Source organism: Micropterus salmoides, unplaced genomic scaffold, assembly GCF_014851395.1.
Source record: "Micropterus salmoides isolate LMB-PRFRI ecotype aquatic unplaced genomic scaffold, ASM1485139v1 Ms_hic_scaffold_3, whole genome shotgun sequence".
NCBI lineage: Eukaryota > Metazoa > Chordata > Actinopteri > Centrarchiformes > Centrarchidae > Micropterus > Micropterus salmoides.
The window spans coordinates 34623864-34650374 of record NW_024042261.1 but is presented as its reverse complement, the minus strand read 5'-3'; the positions used below and the strand labels follow the sequence as shown (position 1 = coordinate 34650374).

Below are 26511 nucleotides of genomic sequence, written 5' to 3'. Positions count from 1 at the left end.
ATTAATGCTTAAAAATGTTTGTGTAGGTATACCTTTAGATAAGCATATGGATATGTATATGTGTATATCTACAATCTATAAATGTTTATCTATGTATATTCACTTACCTTTTGTTGTTTAAGTTGTGTTAAATAGGGAAGCTATTTTCTCCCTTGGTTTTTGGTTGTTGGGATTTCTACCGTTACCTGCCCTGAGGAGGCAGTTCAGTTAGTTGATAATTGGTGATGGCACATAGATAAGATGCTTGCCTTTGGCGTGGGAGACCTGGGTTCAATTCCCACTCTAAGACATCCACCATTATGTCCCTGAGCAAGACACTTAACCCTGAGTTGCTCCAGAGGTGTATAGCAATTGTAAATCACTTTGGATAAAAGTGTCAAATAAATGTAATAAGACACATATGAATGTAGAATGACTGATCAATAATAAAAATGTAATGACCATTTTTTTTATTAACTCATTTTAGTTTTTTGTTTTCAGCTGGTGGTATTGTTGTTCTTTAACTTTAAGTGCATGTGTACATGTTTGTCCTTGTGTAATAATAATAATAGAAATAGGAAAACAATAAAACCCCATTTACTCCTGTTGTAGTAACCATTGTCTATTCAGTGCCCAGATGTTTAAGGAAATTACTGAAGCATTTCATGAAAATATTTGAAAACTATTTTAAAGATTTACATATTCAGCAGGAACAAATGGGCTTGGAGCTTAGAGAGCGACATGGAGACATGGTAAGGAAGTTTGAAAGTATTACAAACGGATGCATTGTGGCTTTTGGTCTTTTCATTGTCAACAAAAACAAAAATATAGAATCTTGCCAGCCTTATTCTTTTAATACTGTTTGGAAACAAATCGAATGAAGCTTTGACTGCATATATTTCAGACATCTAATATTATGGTTATATTTTAGCGCTGGCCTAGTGTTTTATAGAGAACAGGAATTTCACACATGGTAACATCCTGGCCTCAACCCTTTGGGACACACACAAGTCTTTCACCACCAGCCAACTTTCTATAATAACATTAGTATTACTGTGCTTGTTTCTCACTGATAACTCTGGCTAGCTATCATGTGGTGAGTCCTAAAAATATTTTGGAAATGCGATGATGCGTGTGACTCACAACCAAATGGAAGAGATCTTCAACCATCAGAAACTTTGACACTTAGCATTACTGCTAAAACAATTTTTGATTAGTTATGACAACTGACAAAAAGCAAACTGATTTGAATTTGATTGTCTCAGAATTAAATATGTGTTAAATTTATTGTTCAGCTCATGAAATTTATAAAGTCACCTCTTGAAACAATGACATAATGGAGAGGATAATGCTGTGAATATCAAATCTAATCTCTTAGCCTCCTGAGGCTGTGTGATTCCTCTTCCCATACCTACCTGCATTCTCTGTTACTATTAATGATTCACAAATTTATTGTAAGTTGTTTTTGTTTTATTGTGATGCATATAATTACTTATACTTAAATTAATTAATATTTATTTGACTGGTCACAGTGGAAAAGTCTGTCTACTAAAGGAGCAGTATGTAAATTGTTTTCTCTTTCCCTTCTTCCTCACATGATCACACACTTGCAGAGACACACAGCCTCATACACCGCTCACAGTTCATATTTGTATGTTTATAGGATTACCTAGAAGCTGCCTATGCCTCCTTATGCTTATGCTGTGCTGTTGTGCTATGCTGCTGTGTGGGCTGTCATCTTCAGCCCACACAGCAGCTATGGATCCTGCTCTCTGAATTCATCCTGCAGCTATGGAGGATTTGGTGAATTCATAACCAAGCAAATCAAAATACTGCATATTTGAAAAGGGGGTTGGAAACGTTGTCTAACCCTCTGCAGAGGCAGTGAAGTATTTATGTCACTGTGTTGGAACAAAAGTGTATGATCACATGTTGTGGTACTTTATTATAGAGTTGTGAAGCTTAAGGATCTACAGTGTTGTACAGGAGTGTACTGGATAATTGAATGATACTACATGTTTATGTGACAGACATCAATTTGCATTATTTTAGCTTTTTTTCTGGAAAAAAAACAACATGTTTTTTTCTTTGAGTTTGAAACGATGGATGGCTCTAAATACTACAATAGTAGTATAATATTAAAGGGAAACACGTCACAGATGCAAAGCAGAGCAGTAGCAAATTCAAAACGCATTCTTGTTGCTATTAGGAACAAAATGCTGCACTAAAATTATAACTAAATTCCTCCAACATTGACCCAATCTTCAGATGTTTACTAGAGTGTAACCTTCAGTTTGGCAGAGCATGCAACAGAAGTTCAAGCTTATTGGATTTTCTATACTAAAACGCTTGAGATTTGTGGTTTATTTCTCCCCTTCAACCTGCATTAATTAGATTTTTCTTGGGGGAAGCGTGTAAACACAAAATGGACATCACCTTATGAAGTTGATATGGTGAACGGAAAAACATGAGCATTCATTTGGGGTTGTGTTTGTGTCTGCCTGATGAATGTAAGTCCAATACTCACTCTCCTTTTACTTCTCTGTTTTGGTCTACATGAACTCCTGAGAAAAATATCTGGTCCTTTAGCTGCTGGATGCTCCACTTTCTTAACCAGCTTGTAACTAACCCTGTCTGTTTGCTACAGCGAAGGTAGCTTTCAGTGTTTTTATGTTTTTTTTTAGAGTTTTTCACTGAAAACAGCTGCCTGCTGCAACGCTAAAAGCATTGTGAGTGAAAGACAAATAGTGAAGTTGCAGACTGTAAAAACCAAAACTCTTCTCCGTCGTGCTGAGGTGAGCTGGAGAGTCTGTTGATAATTCTGTGTGAGTTCATCACTACGAGCGACAATTTTCACATTACATGCAGTCATTTGATCCCTTTTTGCCTTAACATGTGGTTTTATCCAGATGTGTCTTACCTTTAGTGCAACAAGCTCCATTTTCATTCCTGAAAAACTTTACAAGAAGACACAAGGTAGAGATCCGAGAATAAGAGCAGAAATAGAAAAGTGCTTTATGTACTGAAATAAGAAGCGGATGAAATTGTAGATTAACTGTATTGTTGTGTTTTTTGTAAATAAAAAGACATTGAAGAAGAAGGGAGCAGAACTTATTTGCATTCTGGTTTTACTGCCACCCAAGGCAACAACAGTTAGACATATCAAGCACTGCATAGGCTTCCCTTTTTGTACCGTAGAAAATGTATTTATTAAAGCATAGGCTCCAGAACAGAAACAAAAGAAAAGGAACAAAAGCTGCAAGATTGCAGAACATATTATGTACCATAAAATTGATAAAGAAATCACTGTACACGCTACAGTGCTTTTTAAAATCACAGCTTTTGCAATGCAGTTAATAGAAACTATGGTCTATATATTATTTTTACACTTAATAAACATTCAATAAATCTCAAATATGTCTTCTTTTGGGAACATCTAGGAATTAGATTAATGTCAAATAAATGTGCATCTGTAAGTCTGAATTAGAAATGTTATCACAGCAGAACAAACGGCATACAAAAAGTACAATCATTGTTCATTACTTAGCTCAGCTGACTGGCGTTCGGTAAATCAGAGAAGAATTATGGATGAAAGACAATGATGAGGAATTTAAAATAAATTAGTATTAGGATCCAAAGATTCTGTGGGACTAAGGAATTCTAATATCTCTAACATACAGTATTGATACACAGGCACTCTAATCCGATTAGTGCAATCAAATCATTAATTTCTGTGTATTTCACTTTTGAGATCACTTAAAATATTTTGTATTTTGAAGTTTCATTGTGGGAAAATGTGTCACTGTTAGGTGAAATACTGCCTACAACTGCTGTGAGAATAGACATTTTAAATTAACAACAGGAAGAAATTTGAATTCAGTTTTTAACAAACAATCTTAAGGTTCACTTTCGGCTCAATAAATCTGAGTGAGAAACTTAGTCTGTATGTGGACACATACAATCACAATGACATGTGTTCAGATGCTGTTTTTTTAATACTAGCATTCAAGCTCTATTCTTAACTACAAATTGTTTCCCCCAAAAATATTAGATTGCATGAAGTTACAAATGACATATATATATTTAAAAGCCAATATCTTATTAAACTCAATGTTGAAATCTCATATAAAATATGTTGCATTATAAAACTTTCAAAAAGATCACAAATCTTCTTTATAGCACTTTTTCTAAAATGCTAAATAAGCATTTTTTAATTTGTAACTGCTGCTGATTTTCATCATCCATTAATCTTTGCTGGTCCTAAATATGTTATCATATGTCTTTCCAAAAAGAGAAACAAAAGGGTGGAAAAACTTGTGTGTTCATGTACTGAACAGGCTAACAAAAGAAAGAAGATGCATTTTGAGACCAGAATCAAATTGCGAATCGTTCTTCTAAAAGGTCTAAAAAGGGCAGAAATAAAGCTTTTCCTTTACAAATGGAGGCACATAAACTGCTTGAAAGCAACACATTAGATCTAAGGTGATATTATAAAATAGCAGATAATGTAATTTGAAAAAAAACAAAGACTGAAACTGTTACACGTCTCAGATTTGTTTGTTAATTTGTGTTTCCCCCCCAAAGTGAAATAAAGCCCTTTGGAAAAAACTCTTCAAGGGAGCCTCCCTTCTTACGGTAGATTCAATTAGACTGTCTTGCTCAGCATGAGCATTGCCAGGGATTAAGTGATTGTGTATCGTTTCGATTCAAAACATCTGCTGTTTGTGCAGGCATACGCTCCACCACTCTCACACTGGGATGTAAGGCAGGCTGTCGGAGAGGAAGAGAGAAGGTTTTGTAGATGAAAACAGAAAGAAATGCAGAGACTGAAGCACAGAACGGGGAGTGGTGGGGATTATTTGGTTGATTGCTGTGAATATTAACGATGGAAATGTGTCTGGCTAAGGTAGAATATCATTGCTTCAGTGTAAATATTTCACAGTTGTTGGACAGAGAAGCACAGATCTGCAGAGGAGTTCTGTTGTTTCTCACTGACACTTTTGTTGAAATGTGTTTTCTTCACAAAGCCCACTTGTTCAGTAAGTTTGGCACCAGAGGGGTAACAAACTCATAACCCTTGTAACTGTAGCTATAACTGACAATGGGTGGGATTTAAGCACTAATATGTGCTTTCACAAGACAAATATTTATAACATTTTTATGATTTTGCAGCATGAAACCTCAGAGTGCTGCTATAGGGATATGAGAGCACCTTAGATTATAAAATTAGTAACCACCATCTTTCAACATAATAGGAGTAAAGGGTAACTTCGGTGTTTTTCAACCCTATTTTCCCATGTTTTTGTTTCTATGTGACTAATTGGGACAACATTTTTTGGAATTGATCCAGTATTAAGTGAGCGCGCTGCAGTCGGTAGCAGCAACTTGACATAAACAGTAATTTTACCCCGCAGAACAGAGGAGTTACTGGTGTAGTGCCGCCTCACCGGTTAGGTGTCTTTTGTCGTTGTGTGACTTTGGTGTGACTGAAGACACCAAATTCACAAATACTGTTTTTGTCAGGGAACAGAGCGACATGACGACTGTTTCAGATTAAATAAAAAGGATCTTACTCTTTAAAAAAAGGCCTATCTCCATAGGAATCCCTTCCATAGGAATCCCTTCCATAATGTTGTCAGACACATATTAATAATCTGAGCCTGTCAGTGGCAAAAACTAGTGGATGCACTTTGACTGGGCATCACTGCCCGCAAGGATTACGTTGCTGCCCTGTCTAGTGCTCCTTCAATACTGGACTGATTTAAAAAAATCTTGTCTATAGTCACATGGTCACAGAAAATGGGAAAATAAGGTCCAGGTTATAAAATTGAATTAAAAATATTGAAGTTATAATTTAGAACAATTCCTAATAAAAGATAACACATTAGAGGATGCTGACATTTCACTTGTTAATGTTGTAGTGACCTCTGAAACCTTGCATGTTGGTCATGAACAAGGTCTTCCCTAGGCACAGTGAGGGCATTCATGGAAGCACCAGTATGCATGGTCCCACAACATGAATAATTCGCTCTAATGCTCTGTAGGTTCAGTGTGCCCCTTTATGCCTGCCTGCATCGTGGAATTATGATGCATCAGTATTTTCTTTTAGCACTGTGCACTACAGTTTATTATACATGCACTGTTACAGTATGGTATGATTTCCTTTGCTTGTTGCAGGCTTTTGTTTAATTCAGATACCCTCTAAACCTACAGGTGAACAATTTAAAGATTTGGTACTATCCTACTTACAAAAGGTGCCACCATGTCACATTAATCCTCAGAAACAAGGCCACAGCTTTAAATTCCCACGGGAAAACTGGAAGATACGGTACAATGCCCATAATGGCTCAGTATGATTACAGAAATATAGGTTATAGAGCATTGGAGGCACTGTTGCTCTGCAAGAAGCAAGCCTATCCAATTTATCTTCATTCCTACTTCCACCAGACACAGGAACAACCTGGGAATTCCTATGAACATCTCCTTTGGGGTTTACTGAGATCTGTTTTTAGAGTTCAGATGAACGAGGGAACGTGTAAAAAAGGCAAAAGAACAGATGAGGAGGGAAGGAAATCAATATGCACCCTCTGCAAGGAGAGGTGCACCATTAGCAGTAGCAAGTGCTTTGTTAATGCTGACAAAGAAAGATTACTAGCTAGCAATAGCCATCACTAGCTATGTGAATTAAGAAGTAGAGACATTTCCTGGGCAAAACTTGATTTCATGATTAATTAAAATAATTTGACTGTGTCAATTTGTGGTGGCAGGTTTCAGTATTTTTTGGTTTTGGACGTTTTTCATCTTTGCAGCAGCTGAGTAACAGATTGAGCTTGTCGTAGCCTGAGTGTCCTAGATTCGGAGAAGTCTGTGATCTATATGTTGGTACGAGGTCTACAGGAGCAGAGCTACTTTATCATGGTAGCTGTCACATTGGCTCCTCTGTGGCTCACACTGAATCTGTACAGGCTTTAGCCGACTGCACAAAAGTAGGGCAACAGTGACTGAAGTACACTGAAACACCTTGAAGAAAAACAGTTCTGGGGATCATTGTATAGAGTATAACAGTTACTCTACAAAGGAAATACACAAATTATAGATACCTTCAATTACACTTTAGTATAGATTAGAATATGTTTAAACACATGTGGATTGATTTTTAGCAGTCATGTTTTACACAAAAATACAATTTAACCTCTCTTACTGTGAGTTATGAAACCACTCTGAACAACTTACCTCCTGTATCCTCAGAGGCCTTTGTGGTTCTTACACAACCGGCAATACCTTTGTGAGCTGATCTAAGGCACATTAACATTCATCACAACACTAGAGCACATCTCAGTGGCCAATTTTGGAACCATTGCCCAGATGAGGAGAAAAGGTGAAAACACTGCCTAATCCCCTCCAGAAGATAATACACTGAGACAAGGTTTTGTCAGAGAAACATTTCATGGAGGCAGCGCTGCTCTGGAGGCAGAAACAATCTTATAGGTTCAATTAATATTAAATAGGCAGAACCAAAAGGGAACTGTCACTTTGTGAGCATGCTAGCTGGCAAATGAAACTCACATTTTAAGTTTTTACGTTATTGAAATGTAAAAACTTAAAAGGGAATGTTTTTTTTGTTTTCATTCATGACCGTAGAAGTCATCCCTTGTGTATCAGGCTTGCTAACTATCTGAATTAACATTTAACTACAGCCTGGTGTAGTGTGTTGTGATTACAGGCTAAATTACAGGCTCATTAATTTATACCTAAACAAGGGAGAGCTGACTGGACTTTTATGTGTGTGCCCTCTACTCCTTGTTTACCACTGCCTATATTGACAGGACTGTCTGAAGACACTGCCAGTTGAGGAGCTATAGATGGAGATTATAATACATTCACGTATGTAATAAGTTAACTTCGAACTATACTGTTTAATAGAAGTGGCAGCAACATGAGACAATGGCTGCAGAGTTCTGCTTTCACTTTGCTGATTTGAATCATTTCATTAATTTCAAAGGCTAGTAGTCATGGTCTATGTAGCTTATTTTTCTAAACAAAAGTGTCACATCACTGTTCAAATGCACTTCAGTACGTAGTACGACGGTAAGTGAACGCATCACTGTTCATATGGCCACCACATCCTGCTGTCTTCAGTTCAGTAGTGCGTTCAGACTGCACTGAGCTGTTAGAACTAGTTGTGTGAGATTAATGGCTCACATGCCCAGCTCAGTCTGACCTGTTTTGACAGACACATACAGACGGTCTGTGATGAAGCAGGTCTCACACTGTCTGAGTCACCCTCATTTAACTAAATAGTTTGAATCCAGCCAGAGCTCTCTGCTGTATGACTCGGGTTTGGCATTTGGTTTTGAGATCTGGATTTGGTTTCTGTTGTTGAAGGTTCGTCCTGGGCCACAGCAATTCACATGTTGTTTGTTGAAGTACGGTGGATGTAGGAGTGAATTGGAATGATTCTTGCAGAGAAACGGTGCCCATTGGAAAATAAAGCTGTGACCTTGTTTCTGAGGATTAATGTGGGAATTCATGGAGGCGCAATGTTATTTTGTACAAAATAACCTCAAACTTAAACGCAAACGTCTTTTTGATTAATTCTGGATCATATATTTGAATTAAGAGATAATCCAAACAAAGTGGGGTTTTTTCCATGGGTTATTTATCATTTCAAGTTTAATAGTCTATAGTACACTTATAATAAACTGTGCAAGAAGGCACTGTGTAGATTTGCTCCATATGTGTATTTATTATTAAATAATAAATGAATGACTTATCAGGATCATAAAGGTGCTTTGTCTTTAATTTGTTATATTCACAGCTGAATTGTGAAACAGTCACAGATTTTATGTTGCCCAATATGGGAATTTTTCACATTTATTATTGTTCAGGAGGCCTGATAATTGTTGGAGAGACACATCTGGCTCATGGACCACTGTTTGCCAACCCCAATTGTCCTCTACTATATGTGAGCTTTCTCATCTCCCACCTACTGCTGGCTTGTTTACTGGGATTCAGCCTAATGGTAATGACCCTGAAATATGTGGTTCCGCAATATGAAGTTTAAATCAACCAATGAGATTATTTTTGCTCCGACATCGCTTCAGCCTCCAAGAAACAAAAAGGTCCACTCTGCTCTATACAACGTGTAAAATCTCCCTTTTACATAATATGGTTACAGTTCGGGTACAAATTGTATAGATAAAAATCTTGGTGTTTAAATTTTGTTGTGGCAACCTTGTAAATGTGTAGTTTGCATGATCTGATACATTGTAAAAATTTAGTCTTTTAAAATTGAAGTTACGTTTTGCTGCTTAGAAAAACCATGTATTTGTTTGTTTGCAGTGACCTAACTTTCTATCAGGCACACTATAAAAACACCACAGAACGCTGTGACCGTCTTGCTGGAAGCCGGAGGAACTTCTTTAGTGGCATATGGAGAAAGGTGTTTGGGAGGAGAGTGACAAGAGGTTGGTCGGACCATGCTGTGAATTGTGACTCCATTTCCCAGGGGGCTTTGCAACAACAGCTCAAAAAGCCACTAGCCGCTTAGCCGATGGCATGGAGAGGGCTGAGACAATTTGGCCACAAGAGCTGATTGGCTGGTTTGTGGAATCATGGTGGATGCGGGGGTGCAGGTGTTTGTTGATCAGATGACTCTGGTGCACAGGAGGATTGTGGGTAGATGGATATGTGAGATAATTGGACCCCACCCATTCTTAATTGTGATGCCTGTCATGTGTGAAAGTGGATCAAAACGCTGATTGTCTTCGATTCTTGACCTTGCCTAACACGTTGACCCGACTAAATCAAGCACTCCTAAGAAACCTCAGAATATCAGAATGGAAGCACATTACCAGGTGCCATGTTGAATCAACTTTTACTGTTGAAACTTACCTCATAACAATGTATCTACTGCATTATCCAAAGCTTTCAAAGTACCGTTGTTGGTACTGACAAACAAATGTGTGAGGGCTTACTCCTTAAGACTAAAGATGTTACTTTGCTTCAATGGTTTATTTTACCCATAACCATGTACAAATAAACAAAACCTTTACAGCTTTGTATGGTCACACATTTAGCATTCATTGGTCCATAAGCACTCCTCACGGCGACATAAAAACACTGTTATAAGACACCGACATTGATTTCTAGCATCGGCATCTAAACGTTGCACTGACGTCACAAATGTACCATCCATTCTAACAGTTTCATTGCAAATCAAAATAGTCACATGCAATGATTGAAAAAAATTACATTACCTCATGTCACATAGAAAGTAGGCGAAAAGTTCCATCATTTAGAAATAAGTACTGTTCAGAGATTTGTCCCTCTCTTATTTTTTTCTTTTTTTTTTTTTAAAGTCCTAGACATTCTTTCAACAGCGTTGTTGGTCTCATTTGGGTTGTAAACATTAGTTACAGTGCCTAGCTTCATTCACCTGACTGTCTGTGTAGCATCTGTCAAGAGAACTGGTCAATCAATACTATCAATCAACTGATCGAGAGGAATTGGTCAGTAGTCAATCAATTGTACAAGGAATTTATCATGGAAGGACATGATCGTCTTTGGGCTCAGTTAGGGGCAACAGGACACCAGTGAGAGACTGGAGAACAGACTGAACATTAGATTAATATAAGACACCCTGAGAATCACAACTACGTCTCTTTCGTCTTTCATCCCTTCTTCCTATCCTCTCTCTTCCTCTATCTCTTCTTCTATGGAACGCTCATAGTCAGGTGGGCGTGGCCTCGGCGGTTGAGGAAGATGGTTGGTTGGTAGGTTGGTTTGTTGTGGCGGAAGCCGGTTGCCTTGCAACTGACTCCTTGGTGATTGGCATGAAGACAGGTTAAGGTGAAATCTGTCCTGGTAAGGTAGTATGCAGCACGTACAGTAGTATGAACAGTAGAATGTAATATGCAGCTCTGGGGAAAAATACATGAATTTAAATGCTTTCCAATGATGCTGATGAAAACAAACGGAACAAGTGCACCAAATGCAGACTAAAGGGTCAGTTCATCCAAATTGTGAAATATTTTCTCACTTAACTCTAGTGTTATCTAATTATGCGGATAACAGTATTTGTTTTGAGATATCTGTCTCTGAGATTTCTGTCACCAGTCCCCAAACACTGAATTTCGCTTGTTACGTTTGTGGTTTACCCAGAGCAACGGGGACACGGTTTCTGCAAAGAAAGGTTACCATTGATTCTTTAAATGTAAAGTTTCAAAGCTGTGAGCACCACAAACTAAATTCCATTCATCTCCATTGGTTTTGGGATTGAGGCAGAAGTTTTGGAGACACATATCTCAAAACCTTGACAAACAAAACTTTTATTTTTAGGTGAGCTGACCCTTCAGAAATCAAACAACTAGAGGTATACTTGTTTTGTTAGAGCAACTTAAAGAGCGCTTTGATTAATTTGCAAACACTTTGACACTTTGTTTTGAAAAACAAAAGCAAGTGCACCTCAGGTTTGAACACTTGAACGTCCATTCTAGATGAGTATTTATCCCCAGATCTGTCAGCATGTAACAGTAGATTGTGACAGTAGTATGTTATCGATGGAGAACATCACATGGGGCTGACGTGGTGTGCAGCAAAGGATGGCGCAGGGGAAGGCGGTAGTGGTGGACAGTGATTGGTTGATTTGGTTGGTCAGGTGACTGAGGGGGTTATGGACAGTCGAGTTGAGTCAGATCACATGATGAGGGTTTGCAGCTATAACGTCAGGAGGTTCCATCAGGAGGTATGGAATCCTGACAGGTTTTAGCTTTTGGTGGACACTGGACAGAACACCCACCCTGAACCCTGCTCTCACAGAGCCAGCGAGCACATACACTCACACACACAGAAACATGCACTCATACACACGTGAGCAGACAAACACAGGGACACACACACATTTACTCCACATCTACCACATTTTGCATAGACACACACAAATAAACACACAAGTTTGTTAACTTACACCCACACGTACGTTCATGACAAACACACATCTGCTCCCAGATTCCACACAAACCCACATACACACTTCATGACTCACACAAACACACACTCTTGCCCACCCCCAGACTTGCGATGTGTTACTGTGATGATGCAGAGTGTGGTGGAAGGTGAAGAATAAGACAACGGAAGACAGGTGATGCTAAAATGAACATTTATAATGACTGCTGTTGCTGTCGCAAAAAATAAGAATCCTTAAAAAAAGACCTCATATATATTAGCACTAGATTGCCCACTTCACTGGTAATCCACAAGTCAAGAAACACAACTCACTAAGTTTTTTTTCTCTTTACAAACACAATGCTACAATTACATTAAATATTCAATACTCTTTAAGTCAGTTAATGAATGTTGTTAAAAGCAACCACTAAAATACTAAAAATAAAAACAAAACAATACTAATATTAATTCACCTTTTCCAGTCGTTCCATTTTTCTTGTTGCGTTGTTATTTATTAATAGTATAATAATAATAATAGTCTGAGAAATAAATAGCTCATGTGGTGTTCTCAGGGCAATGGGGCAGGCAGCATAAATCAAGAGTGGAGCTCAGAGCAATGCAATGAAATGGTTGAGTCTAATCTCACGCAGTCACTTTAATACTTTCAAAATGTCTCGGATGTACAGGTGAAATATGGAGATATGCCACAAGTTTGGTTCTGCAGGCAGCAGGATGGTTGAGCGGCACCTGCAGAGGTTAATCATCGTTAAACTATCATTCTATGTTATGTAAACTAGGACTGTATTGCACAAAGGTTAGCAGCTCAGCTTCCTCATTTTGTTGCCCAGGAGGAGCTTCATTTCTTTTTTTTTAATTTTCTTTTGTCCACCTCCCTGGGTTTTTTTTTTTTAACCTGGAGGAGCCGAGTTGAGCCGTTTTCCACGATGATATGTCTCTAACATGACCAAGCATTTTCAATAACTATGGTTTGATGATAAAAGATACTAGCGCCACTACAACTCACTGTTAGGAAAACATCAACAAATGTACAAAAACAAGCCTACGTTGAGAATGGCTCGGACTACTTCTCAAGGTTAGTATTAATATATGATGAGCACAGGTATCTACAGAGTTTGCTAACCAACATGGAAGCTAAACAGCGAATACAGTAGGTAAATCAACACTAATAACAACAGCACAGGTTAACACAGTAGAACTAGCATAGCCGATTATACAGGCAGACCTAACTATCCGATACAGAGTATGAGAAGTGTAATGATCGTCTACTGCGTCCACTAGTACCTCTTTATGCTGCCGGCCCCTTTCTGCTCAACACTTCTCTCTTTACAGCTCAGCAAAAATCTGACAAAAATATTTACAATGAGAGAGAAAAAAAATTTAATTGTGGAGAAACAATTGTTTAGTGTTTTTTCTTTTTTTTGTTTGTCTGCATTTCTTTTTTTGGATGTTTTTTTTTCTTCCTTTCATATGTTTTTTTTTGTTCTTTTTCGACTTATATCTCAGAGAATTGTCCCCAATGATGAGCAACAAACAAACAAACAAAAAAATCCAATCATATCAGCTAGCATTGCACAGTCTCAGAGGTTTTGGGGATGGAATGGAGAGTTATCGTCCAAACAGTTGGATGAACACAGAAGGGGGGTAGGAGGAGGAGGAAGAAGGTCAATAAAGTTCATGAGGGGGTGAAAGTTCAAAAAGTTCAAGAAGACAGAGGATGGCTGCGCAGCTGACGGTGCGTAAACACTCCCCACATCACCACATGGGGGCGGTGCGTGTGTCGGCGTGCGTGGTTTGGATGTTAAACGACAACAAAAAAAATCATCATTAGAAAATGGAGTTTTTGAATCTTTCCCATCGAGAAAAATCAAATGGAGCAAGAGCGGGGGAGGGGGGGGGGGTATAGAGAGAAAAGGTGAGGGGGGGTAGAAAGAGGGGAAGGTGAGGAGAGTGAAAGGTGCCCCCAACACTATGGCACACAATCAATGAAGTCCCACAGGCTGAAGAGATGACAGAATTAGGAAAGCAGCTGGCATGAGCGGTAGGGCTTTTTAGGTAGGTTGAGAGGCAGGACAGTAGGTAGGTAGCCAACCTGCAGAGGGGTTAATCCTTGTCGGGTTTAGCTCTGTGGGGGGTGGTGAGGAGGAGGAGGAGTGGTGGTGGTGGGGGGCAAGGTGCTGTTCAGTTGAGGCGTCATGAGCGACATCATGTTATGAGGGCGGAGCATGCTGGCTTCATGGGTGCTTCCAGGATGGATGTCCGACACACAAGAACAACTCAAAGAAACGCTTGGAATGGTAGTTGTTGTTGTTGTTGTCTTTTTTTGTTTTGTTTTTTTCCTCTCTGTTCTATTTTGGCACTCGAGAGAAGAGACTCGTGGGAGGCGGAGGAGGAAAGTGTGTGTATGTTTAGGAAAGGAGGAGAAGTGGGCAGTGAAAGTGCAAAAAGGAGGGCATGAAGAGAGAGAGAGAGAGAGAGAGAGAGAAAGAGAGAGAGAGTGTGTGTGTGTGTGTGTGTGTGTGTGGGGCAGGGGTAAACAGGCTACACACAGAAATGGCATTTTGTTAAAACTGGTCTAGGTTAGACAGAGCATACAGTACAAATCAAAACCAGGAAAAAAAATCAACAGAGAACGAGAAGGAACAGAAAAACAGTGATATGAAAAATGCAGTCTACAGTTGCTGGTGCTTTGATGGGGCCCGAGTTGGGGGAGAAAGAGGGGTGGAAAAGGGGAAGAGCGGGGTCCCATAAAATGCCTTAGAGGGTGTTTGAAAAGGTGGCAGGGTCAGTGGTGGGTGTGGGTGAGAGTGGGTTTGAGTTTGTGGAGGTGTGGGTGGGGCGGTGCCGGTGAAGGGGAGGGGCAATAAACAAGAGCTGAGGACTATGTCGGAGAGCCACACCCACTAAGAAGCAATGAGGTCACCTGGCGAGCAGGTGAGAGTTAAGTTTGCATTCCTCTACGCATCACAATAAAAAAAGAGAAAGAAAACATGACTAGCGGGCTACGTCGCAACACAGACACCACGAGCACGGAGCTGGCCTAAAGCAGACAAACTCAGAAAGAGGGAGAGAGAGGAGCATGCACATCTAAATACACTGCTGAATAAACACCTACAGTAAGGCTACACATCTACAGTAGTCTCGCACACTGACCCCCACCTTAGCCCGGCCTGCCATGCACAATAACAGCAGAAAGTTTAGTGCAAACATGTCACTAGGAGCAGAAGTGGAAATTTAGATTTTTTTTTTCTTTTTTGGGAGTTTTGTAGGAAGCCATTTCCCATGACAACATCTGTCAGAATACAAAACATGACCACACTGAAAAAACTGGTTTCTGGGTTGCATAATAATGAATTAGAGAGTGAGAGAGGTGGAAAGACTTTGGCAAAATTTCTCTTTCTTTTGTTTGATACTAAAGCCAATAAAGCATCTAACTCAGCTGGGGGGCATTTGTTGTGTGTGGTGAAGGGGTGGCAGCTCCAAAGAATCAAAGAAGCAATCGCAGAGTGGACTGCATCGGTTTAATACAGAACCTGCTTATGTGACACCTGTGTATTTAATATGTATATATAATATGTAATATTTGTGAATCTTTTATAAACTGCTTAGGCAACAACATGTGTTTGTTCATGCCAATAAAGCTATTTGAATTTAATTGAACTGATTAAGAGAGAGAGAGAGAGAGAGAGAGAGAGAGAGAGAAGAGAGGAGGCTGGATCAGGATTCAAAACATTACCACTTTGGAAATACACTGGCAATGTTCAGTGTTGTTTCTCTCTCCGAGATCAGAGCCTTGGATTGCATATTAAGGAAGTGAAAACACAATCTGTCCCAAATTCTGCAGTGAGGCACCCAAGGGATACAGAGAGTGCAGCAGACAGTGTGTTTATTTTTGGGGATTTGTGAGGGAGGGAGTTTTCACCTCTCTTTCTCACACACTCTCTTTTTATAAATCTCTCCTGACCCCACTGATGGGGCTGAAGATGCTCCGTGTCATATTTGAGGTCAATAAGGTGCATATCAATGACAAGACAAGCCAGAGCTCAGAGTGTGTGTGTGTGGGGGGGAAGAGGACAGACAACAGACTTATACTGAGATCTCGACACACAGTGCATCGAGGGTTAGTAATGTTAGAGTACAAAAACACACAAAAACACAGGGAAGCCTCTACTGCACGTCAATGGTCAGAGGAGTGATATGCAAACTTATGCAGAGGTGAGTACATTCATGGACAACCTCAGTCTTTATATGAAATTAAATCCTGATTTTTATTTCTAAAGTTAGCAACTGAGAATTTTTTTAGTACAAGCTCGCTCAGCAAGTAGCAAAATAGTCTTAGGTTTGTTCAAGAGTTTTATTTGTATCCCCTTGAGGATGGTTGGACAACTTAACCGCAAAATACTCATTCTGTTGTGACGTCACAATCAAACATTTTGTTCACGTTTGGCCGGTGGACTCAACGTGGTTGCATCGAAAAACAACGGACGTTTGAACGCGTGTAAAACAATATCAAAATGCTCTACCCTTATTGGCATGCAAAGATTTGTCTCAGAAAAATGAATGACACACACTGCCTAATTTTTTTGTAACTTCTTTTTTGTTTCTTTGATCTTTTTTCCTTTTTTTTGTCCACGCTTCACTTTGATATCATGCAATATAGACGTGCAAAAAAGATAACATCTATTTCCACAAAATACATTTTCATTGTAACTATAAAAGGCTGTATTTAAGAATGCTATCAAGTCACATTTTTTTAGCATAATTATGCTAACCTATCACTATATTGATTTGTCTAGCCCCAGAGTCATAGTGCTGTTGCATTCTGGGAAGGGTAGTTCCAAGAGGACTGGCTAACATGGCGGCCCCGCCTCTTCTGGCAGGAACAGAGAGGGCTTAAACAAACTGAGGCGTATACTGAGGCGCTGTGACCGTTAGCCTATCTAGTTCTTAAAAACGTAGACTACTCCCTTCCTATGTAAATTATAAATATGGTTCATTTGGCACTTTTCACATTTTCTTAATATAAAAGTATGTCTCCTCTTATCTAATGTGGTTAAATTCAACACATTTACAGCTTCACTCTGTAAAGACCTATTTTGGCACAGGTTTAACTTGTTCAGGTTAGAATTACAATATTATTAACTTATTGTCAGCTTATAACAGAGCGTGTATTACACTGCCACTTGACACTAGCTTCTCCAGCTAAAGGACAGATTTCGATATGTTTTGACCTTGTATTTTTAGTACATCAGTTATTATTAAATAGCAGCATTTTCCACAAACTAAAAAAATTTACTCATGTAAACCTATTCATCATCTACATGTAAATCCAAAAGCTCCTATGGCAGACAGAGGATAAAGGACAGGACAAGACAATATGCCACTACGTGTATTGCTTCCAGTACTCATCACATTTTATCTCGATCCCCTAACATTAAGAAAACTAAAGAGATTGGCCGCCATGTAAAAGACAAAACCAAAAAAGATCCTCCTAAGGTTTCATCAATGAGATGAAAATATGTCCGTTTCCGTAATAACCAACACAACTGGCACCTACAACAGGAACGATGCAGTTTTTCCACTGTAAACACACTGTGCTGCATCCAAACTAAGGTAGCGATGAAACTTGAAGGTTTTCAGGCAAATTGGACAACGTAGTAAACCTGCAGTGGTTATGGCAAAGAATCTGCACCCATTGGCTTTCCATAGATTACAAAGCAGGTTTGTCCCAAATAGAGGAAAAACTAACACAACTACGGTTGTAAATAATAATAATTTTCATATCTTTCAATTCATTTTCATTCAAAATATTAACTGTGATGATTTGTTCAGTTTATAAAATTGCAGAAAAGAGTGAAAAGTGCCTTTCATAAGTTTCCAGAACCCTCTACAAATGGCTTGTTTGGTCTGACCAACAGTCCGAAACCACAATATATTCAATTTACAATAATATAAGACAGAAATAAGCACCAAATCCTTTCATTTGGAAAGCTGTAATCACTAAATGTTTGCCATTTTTTCTTAAGTAAATTGTAAAACAACACCTGCACAAACATGCATTAAATAAAATGGAAAATCAGTTACTGACTGCTTACAGCACAGTTCAGTTCTACAGTGGAACAAAAGCACAGTATTTTTCCTATGGTCTTATGTGGTTTTTGCCACAAGATGTCAAACATAAATCCAGTCAAACCCCATCAATGATAAAATATTCCCTCATGATATGTGTATGTTTTATGTTTGTGCAGCAAGATATTCCAAATTAACAATGTTTCGCTTCAGTGTAATAAAATGAAACGCATCAATCCAAACTACGGATAAGAGTGCTTGTGCACTGTGCCCTGCGAGCCTTAACTACGACTTCCTCTGCAGGTGTGGTCATTTTTCTGATGGTGGTGCGTCAGGGCGTCTCCGAGCCTCAGCCGCCCGAGGAGGCAAAGAGAAGAGAGACTCAATCTGTTGTGTTTGTCAGGGCAAGCAGCAGTCATGCATTGATCGTAACACCAGACATAGTCACCCATGGAGCGATGTGGTAGGAGGAGAGGGGGTGTCAGGATGGGAGTGCACTGGAGGACTGAGGACGGGTGGGAGGGAGGGTGAGGAGAGTGTGGATGGTGTTAGATGGGAGTAAAGAAGCCTCCTTACCAAGCTGTGGAGATAAACCCTCACTGGCGCTCCAACAGAGTGACAGATTCGATAGCACAGTGGAGGATTTTGGGTCGGATTGGTTTAAAAAGAATCAAAAGGTATTGTTTTTTAAATCTTAGAGGAGTTCCTTCCCCTCACAAAGCTGTTTAGGTCAATAAATCAAATGCACCCCCCTCCTCATTTTTGGCATTTTACATTCCGTCACACTTCGATTCCTGTTGAACTTTAGTATCTGTCCAGGGATTTGCCCATTGGATGTACAGTACATTATCATTTTCAACAGTGTATGAAAATGACAGAGCTGCTATAGAAAAGTGAATTTAGAATTTGTTCCAGTCTCTTTAATCTGCTACTGGACACCTCTCCCACAACATCCCACCCTCTAATTACAAAACACTTTTCCAAGACAACAGGTAAGTAGAATCTAATTGATTTCATCTTGTGACCTCAATTGATTGATCCCCTCTTCATCGACCTACTCTCTTTCTCCTCCTTCAGTATTCAGATATGACGTGCATTTCTGGTGAAGTTCTTCATATGCATTCTACATATATTTCATATATGTGTTTTTTTCCCTGCCATACAAAAACCATCCAATCACGATGCCGTCTACAGCACACATCCGTGACCTCATAGGCCGAGAGAACCGCTCCCTCGCTTCACAGTGCATTAAGACAAAAATTCAGTGTACTCCGATTGTAAAAAAATAACACGACACAAACAAAAAAATTAACAACAAAAGAAACAATAGCATCTTCAGCAGCCTCCTGGGTCTACAGTGGGCAGTAAACCTGTTACCATGGGAGACCCGCAGTTTGCCAGAGGCAGAAACAAGCTCAACTCCCTGGACATATGTTGAAAATCTCTCATGTCTGCCCTTTACCTCATCGGCAGTCGGACGGTTGCTTGATAAGGGCAAAGATCAGTGAGGCTATTTATCTCCTTTACTGATATGCACCCTGCCTTAAAATAGCAAATCTACTTGCGAGGCTTGCAGACTTAGCAGTGGAACCTGGACGAACAACGTTCCCTCCTCATGTTTCAGTGTTTTGTCTTACTCAATGTTTGCATTTCTCAGTAGTACGTTGTGAGTCTTGCTCTTGCTTGATCTAGTCTGTGGTTTGGGTTCATGTAAAGGTTTGGAAGACCACAGGCTAAGCAGTAGCAGTTAGAACTAGTCTCAGTTCAACTCAATTATTCATTTTGGTTACAATTTTACATTGTAGGCAAACTGTAACAGGGCGTATTATTACAGATAGAACAGCAGTGATATCTTGGAGCATGAGCTAGAATAGCCAAGCATAATAACCAGGCGTTTAAGGTTAATATAGCTGCTAAGACGCTGCACTGGTTTCACTGCAGTCTGCATCATAGATATGGTGAATTCCCTTTTTAGCACCAAATATGGCATCATAGTATATAGTTTCAGTGTGTACGTGTGTGTGCATGTGAGTGTGTGTTCCCTGTTCTGCTCTTTGACTGGATATATAAGGTGAACCTTCACTGTAATGATCTTAATGCCTGGGGCGGCTTTCTTACTGGACTTAAATAAGACATATATTACACTATGTGACATTACTATTCATCTGCAATCCACTTAAATTAAAACAAGAGATTCAAATCAAAAATAGTCTCATTTACATTCATGTCAACCTGAATTCACAGATTTAAAAAAAGAAACAACTGAGCTTTTTATGGGTGAACTCATTAATAAATAATGACGATGGTGATGATTCCTATCGTAATAATCACGACAATATCATTAACAGAATTATCACAGCAGACTGCAAAAATGCCATAGATCCTGTGTGTTTGCCGCAGCTTGCACAGTATCACTCTCGTCGTTTCTAGGTTTCGCACTACGTGAGGTCATCAGCGTGCGCCTCGGCATTCTATCTCAAACACTAGAGCTGCATATGGGGGGCCGGGGGAGGGGGGGCGGGGGGTGCTACGTACCGTAACACCCCTGCAGCGCTGCACTGCTTGTGGGATACATCACAGGGTATACGGGGTGTGTGTGTGTGTGTGTGTGTGTGTGTGTGTGTGTGTGTGCAAATGAAGAAACGCCCAACTGATTTTCTACCCCCCACACCTCTCCCCAATTTCACCTCACCCTTCCTTCATCTCCCAGAAAGGGGGAAGGAGGGGGGAAGGAGAGATCATAGGTGGGGGAGAGAATAAAAGGTGTTGGGAGAGTGGAGGGCGTTTCTTCGCTGACACACCAGGCTGAAGTTTGCAGTCTTGCTCATTATAAAAGTAGTGAGAGGGGCTTTGGGAGGAGGCGGGGCAAGGGGCAAATCAAAACTACAAGAAAAACAAAAACCCTATGGGAGGGTGATGGGTGTGGGCTGCAGGGGAGGGAGGGAGAAAGGTTATTTCCATAAGGGATTTTTGCAATAGGGGGTTGGAGGGTTCTACCCTGTAAATGCAAACCCTCCCCCCCTCTGCGCCCATGCCCTTTCCTCCCTCCCCCCACTTCTTGTAGCCTCTCAGGCAGTTGGCCTGTCTACATGGCATTCAGCTTTGTCCACACAATACACAAACGAACAAACAGACAGCTTAATTTACTAAACAAAACAAAACAATAAAACAAAACAATAAAAAATCCCGAAAGGTCAAGACGTTAAGTAATAAAACCTTATTTACATGTTACACATTTTTTTCTTGGTTTTTCAGCGTGATAACTCGCTCCTCTCTCTCCTCGTCTTCTCAGCACATTTTTGCTTTCGCTTCAAAAATTTTTTTTAATAGAGAATACTGAAAACACGCAGAAGGAAACGGCGTGGACGATTTCTTCTGACATTCTTGCTCTCCTCTCCTTTTTCCATTTTCACTCTCGCTTTTTTTATACTCCTCCCCCAAGCCCCCACTCTTTTTTTCCCTCTTTTCCTCCTTGTTTCTCATTTGCTGTCAGGTTTAGCCCACCTTCTGTGGGTTGGTGGCGCGTACCCCCTGCTCGTAGGTGATTCGCTGGCTGATCAGGTACTGTGCAGCTTGCGTGGCGGCCTGGGAACCTGTGATGGTCACCTTCCTGTTCCGAGTTCCAGGGATGAACTCGCCTTTCTTAGAGATCTGGATCCTGGCACCGGTCAGCTCCTGGTACTCCACTAGCGTCTTCCCTCCTTTCCCCAAGATGGCTCCCACCAGGTTTTCTGGCACAGCGATCTCAACCACTTCCTTTGCTCCTTCTGCTAGCTTTTCTGTGGCTAGTAGAGATGATGCCACCAGTGGCGATGCAGCGCTTAAGTAGCCATTGGTGGCCCCTGTAGCAGCAGCCAGGGATCCCAGGGAGAAGCCTCCGAGACCAGCCGCTGGGTGAGCTGCGCTGGTGGTTGCATCGCTGGCGTAGGATGCTAACAAATTAGCTGCGGCAGCCGCTGCTGGGTTTGCATTAGCTGCTACAGCAGCTAACACCCCTGAGGCTGCAGCAGGGTTCAGCCCCAGGCCCAAGGAGTTGGTGTTGTAGCCATAGCTGGCCAGAGTGTTGAGGGCGGAGGTGATGGCCAACAGGTCATTGCCTGAGAGGCTGGACATGGTAGTCGGGAAAGTCCCGACTCCAGCCAGGCTGGCTTGGCCTAGCAGGGAGGAAGCAGTAGCTGCTGCAGCGGCTGCTGCGGCCGGCATAACCTCGGTAGAGTTGGCGTACGGGGAGCCAGTGGGGTTAGAGTTGGCGACAGGCCCCGTGATGTTGGAATAAGAGATGTTTAGGCAGGAGGAGCTCTGTGGATCCTCCTGGATCTTCTGGACGATGATCTCTACGGCTTTGCGATTCTGCTCGGGCTCCCCGCTGATGGTGACCACACGTTCCTGTAGGTTAATGCCCTCAGGCTTTTGGGATAGCTGGACCCAAGCCCCAGACTGCTCCATCACTGCCTTGACTGTAGCTCCACCTTTACCGATGATCAGCCCTGCCGTGCTGTTGGGGACAATCAGCTTGGCCTGGTAGGAAGGGCAGCAGGGAGGGGCCGGATGGTTGTAGAAAAAGAGGAAAAAAAGAGAGAGAAATCATAGATTATTGCTCTGTGACAGATATTTTATCATAATCATAGCAAATCTGCTTTAGCTGTTTAGCTGATACTCCAGACAGTGTACAAAAGCAACCACATGTGCATCACATGAAATTACCTGAACAGAGAAATACAAGTGAGAAAAGTGTTCCTTTACTGATTGGACAATTAAATCAACTAAAGTCATGAAAGGAAGGTGTAGAAGAAGAAGGAGAGGCTTTCTACAAGGACATACTTTGTAGTCTAGTCACTGTTTATAGACAGCTGTTTAATGTTTTCTACACTGCATATGTGCAACAGAGAGAGACAAAAAAGACAGTGTCACACCTGTGATGCTACAATTATACAGACACGACAACAACTCCACTTGAATTCAAAATAGGCAGTGCAATAAGAAAAAGAAGAAGAATTATGCGATGGAGATTGGTGATGAAAAATCTTTCTTTTGTCATGCAAAACACTGTAAAGTAGTGCACACATGGTTCAGCTCAAGAGTAGACTTTAAAGGCAAGGTCAGTGCTGAAAAGCACTTTGTCAGGAACTGCTTTTCAGAGGTGTCCTCGACGAGGATGGGAGACAAAAAGAGCCAAAGAAAAGATGCAAAGAGATAGACCAAACCATGCCTGAATACAGAGAGAGTGAGAAGCAGAGAGTTCCTGATTTACTCTTTGTGTGTGTGTGTGTGTTTCCTGAAGGAGACAAATCTGAGATAGACATACAACATTATGGACTGCGCAATGACAGTGTCTCCCCTGAACACATAACTAATCAAGAGTGTTTTCTTTTTGTACATAACAGAGAGAAAAGAGAAGAAAGAGATAAGTTGGTGAGAGAACAGTACATGAAGAGATAGAGAGGTAAATAGAGTGGGAGGGAAGGTTGGATGATAGAGAGAGGGAGGGAGGAATTCTAAAGAGGGTACTTCTGTGAAAAAAATAACATTGACTCCCAGAGGTCAGTGTTGCCATGGAAACACAGCTCCAGCATTCAAAGGGTAGTGAAAGGGAGTGAGGCGATGACACACACACGCATGCAAACACACACCTGTTCAAACACAGCACAGTACATTTAATTTCACATTTTTATAAATTATGTAAAATTGTTATTATACTATTTTCATTATATATAAAACAATATAATATTACTGTATCAGTCAATGAATGGACATGATGCACAAAAAGTAGTGACGAATCACCATTTAAAATTAAATAAAACTAATGAAACATATATACCAATTTTTTATGACATTTATAAATGTGTATTTTTGTCCAACAAGGGCTCTCTATATGAAGTCAAAGACAGCTTCCAAAAAACATACATTGCATTATTGTTATTATTGTTATTGTTATTATTACAAACACATTTCTGTGGATTGCATTACAAAATGTTTCATCATTATGCCAATTTTAAATCATAGATTTGAGAGAAAGTGAAACAAGGATTTGCTCAGGTTGGTGTAAGTACCATTGTTAATTCTCTCAGTAAAGCATTCAATAATCAGCAGGAACTTTTCATGTTGAGGGAGAGAAGGCTCATTGTCAAATTATCTTAACAAACACTGTGTTGTGAAAAGATTAACACCCAATCAAAGTGACTGCATTTTCCCCTTTAAATATTTACGATGAACATTAATGTCTATATCTGCGATGGACTGGCGACCTGTCCAGGGTGTACCCTGCCTTTCGCCCAATGCCAGCTGGGATTGGCTCCAGCCCCCCGCGACCCTGTACGCAGGATAAGCGGGTGACGAGGGATAGATGGATGGATTAATGTCTATATTTCCCTAGTCCATCACATACAAACAGAGACCTGGGGTGAGGTCAGTCTCAAAACGTTTAGCACCGGTTTGCAACGGATTGAACGGCACGTTTCCGCTTGCAACGTTCCGCAATAGCCTTCAAGGTGTGTTTTCTCCCGTTTGGTGGGCGTGTCACAGGTGTTACCCAATCAGCTGCGACAAGTTTGTAAACACAACGGTGTTAAAAAGGCAGGAAAATGCAGTGCGCTTGTGTACAGAACAGGGTGTTCAAGGCACCTCCGTTTCCGTTGAAAAAACGTTTTGCTACGTTTTGTCGGCACTGAACTCACCCCTGATGTCTGAAGTCCTGATCAGAGGTCTGAATGAACCTGGTGTGTGAAAGGTTCATTGTTACTCTGTTGAGGTAGGCAGTGAGTGATGCATCACACTCTACTGCACCACTGGGCTTGGTGCACAATGAAAGCATCACTTTGCTTGAATGGAAACAGGCTAGAGGAAGGTGTCTGTGAACATTCAACAAAAAACTTATGGTGCAACTTATTGCAAGAAAATCTGTTACTTTGCTTTTCAGTGCAAACAAAATGATATAAATTGTTTTCACAATGTTGTTTTTCACATACAAAGACACCTGGAAGAGATGTTATCGACTTCTGTAGCATATTAGCCGCCTAGCAAATACACGTGGGTGTGAATATGAGTGCTGTGCTTTCTCCTCTTAGCATTGATCTCACTCTCTGCAGAGCGACTCCCGACAAAAGTACCACTGCTATCTGTTGTCTGTCTGAACGTCGAATATTCATACTGAGAACAGAATGAGGGAGTGTGGGTTGAAGAAACTAGGGGAGGGGGGCTGGAGAGATAAAAAGACTTGGCCTTGATAAAGATAAGAGGACAAAAAAATAAAAGATAGAGATGGAAGGGGGTGATCGATTCAGCAGAGAAAAGAGGATGAGATGTGCTATTTTTTAAAAATGTTTTCTGTCTTTCCATGCAGAGAGAAATAAAAGACGAAAAGGAGAAAGAAAAATCCAAAGAGAGTGGGATCAATTCAACTTACAATAGAAAAATGCGAAGGCCATTCCAATTACTTTCTTTGTCTCACCCTCTCCTTTCTCCCTCCCTCACTACCTCTATTTTTTGCAGTTTTAAGCCAAACAACATCAGCCTCGATGCAGCAGTTTGTTACCACACAGCGTTCCACGGCTCGCTCTCTGCACCGCACCTTTCTGCGAGGTGGCAGATGAATTTACATAGAAATAGAAAATTAGCAAGAGGCATGCAGAAGGGAGCCGATAATACAAGCTCCTTCAAACCTGCAGACTGCATCAAATATTCACTTCTCACTGCTTCAAGTTAAATATTAGAGAATTATCTTTCTACTGTACGTGTTTATTTGTGAGTCTTCTCTCTGAAGGATTAACAGGTGCAATTCCCCCCCCCCCTTTTTGTTCATTCATCTTTTCTCTCAGAACTGGTTTGTAGTCCCCTTCTATTGATTAGTGTTGTTACTGTGAGGCTCGTACACAGCGAGGCTCCTTCAACACGTCTGTTTACATCCTGCTGCTATCAGAGACTCTGCTACAATCTGCTGTCCTGCATAGATTAATGAGAAGAGCAAAGTGCTAACAAAGTGCGAACACTGCTGGGGCTGAGTGACTATATTTTCTGTTGAGCTCTGAGGATTGGCTCCGTAGTCAAGTAACCTTTTAAGTTACTAGAAAGCACTTGAAAAAAATTATAAGAATGTCATTAAGAATCTTTTTTCTGCTATTGATTTATACAGAAAATATACGCCAAATCACACGGAAAATAATCAAATTGATAAACCAATGAACTGTGTTCCACTGTAACTGTGCATTACATTAGACCAAACTGTTAAAATGTTTTTAGTTATTAACATAATTCATTAATTTCGAGAAAAGTTAACTACTTAAAACAATAACACAATATGTCATACTATGACATGATTTGTAGCGGATTCATAAACCTTCTTATAAACATTAATATACTGTTTTGATCTCTTTCCCTTTCTCTACTCTGAATCAATTCATAGTTACTAAAAAAAAATATAAACTAATGATCCCATTTTCTTTGGTGTAGTGTAAATAAAAGCCTTTGACAGATGGAAACATTTGTAAAGATTGTCCTCTTTTC

At 40.3% G+C, this 26511-nt stretch overlaps 1 protein-coding gene across 2 annotated transcripts in view; it reads right to left on the bottom strand.

Annotated features, from left to right (window-relative positions):
• Positions 1 to 9974: 9974 nt before the first annotated feature.
• The window catches only part of nova2 (NOVA alternative splicing regulator 2), an 87031-nt gene continuing 70494 nt past the window's right edge, over positions 9975 to 26511 (bottom strand). For both annotated transcript variants that reach the window (XM_038693089.1, XM_038693088.1), the window contains one exon: positions 9975 to 22530. In XM_038693089.1, the coding sequence (XP_038549017.1) occupies positions 21508 to 22530 (1023 nt within the window). In that variant the 3' untranslated portion in view covers positions 9975 to 21507. The remainder of the gene's footprint in view (positions 22531 to 26511) is intronic.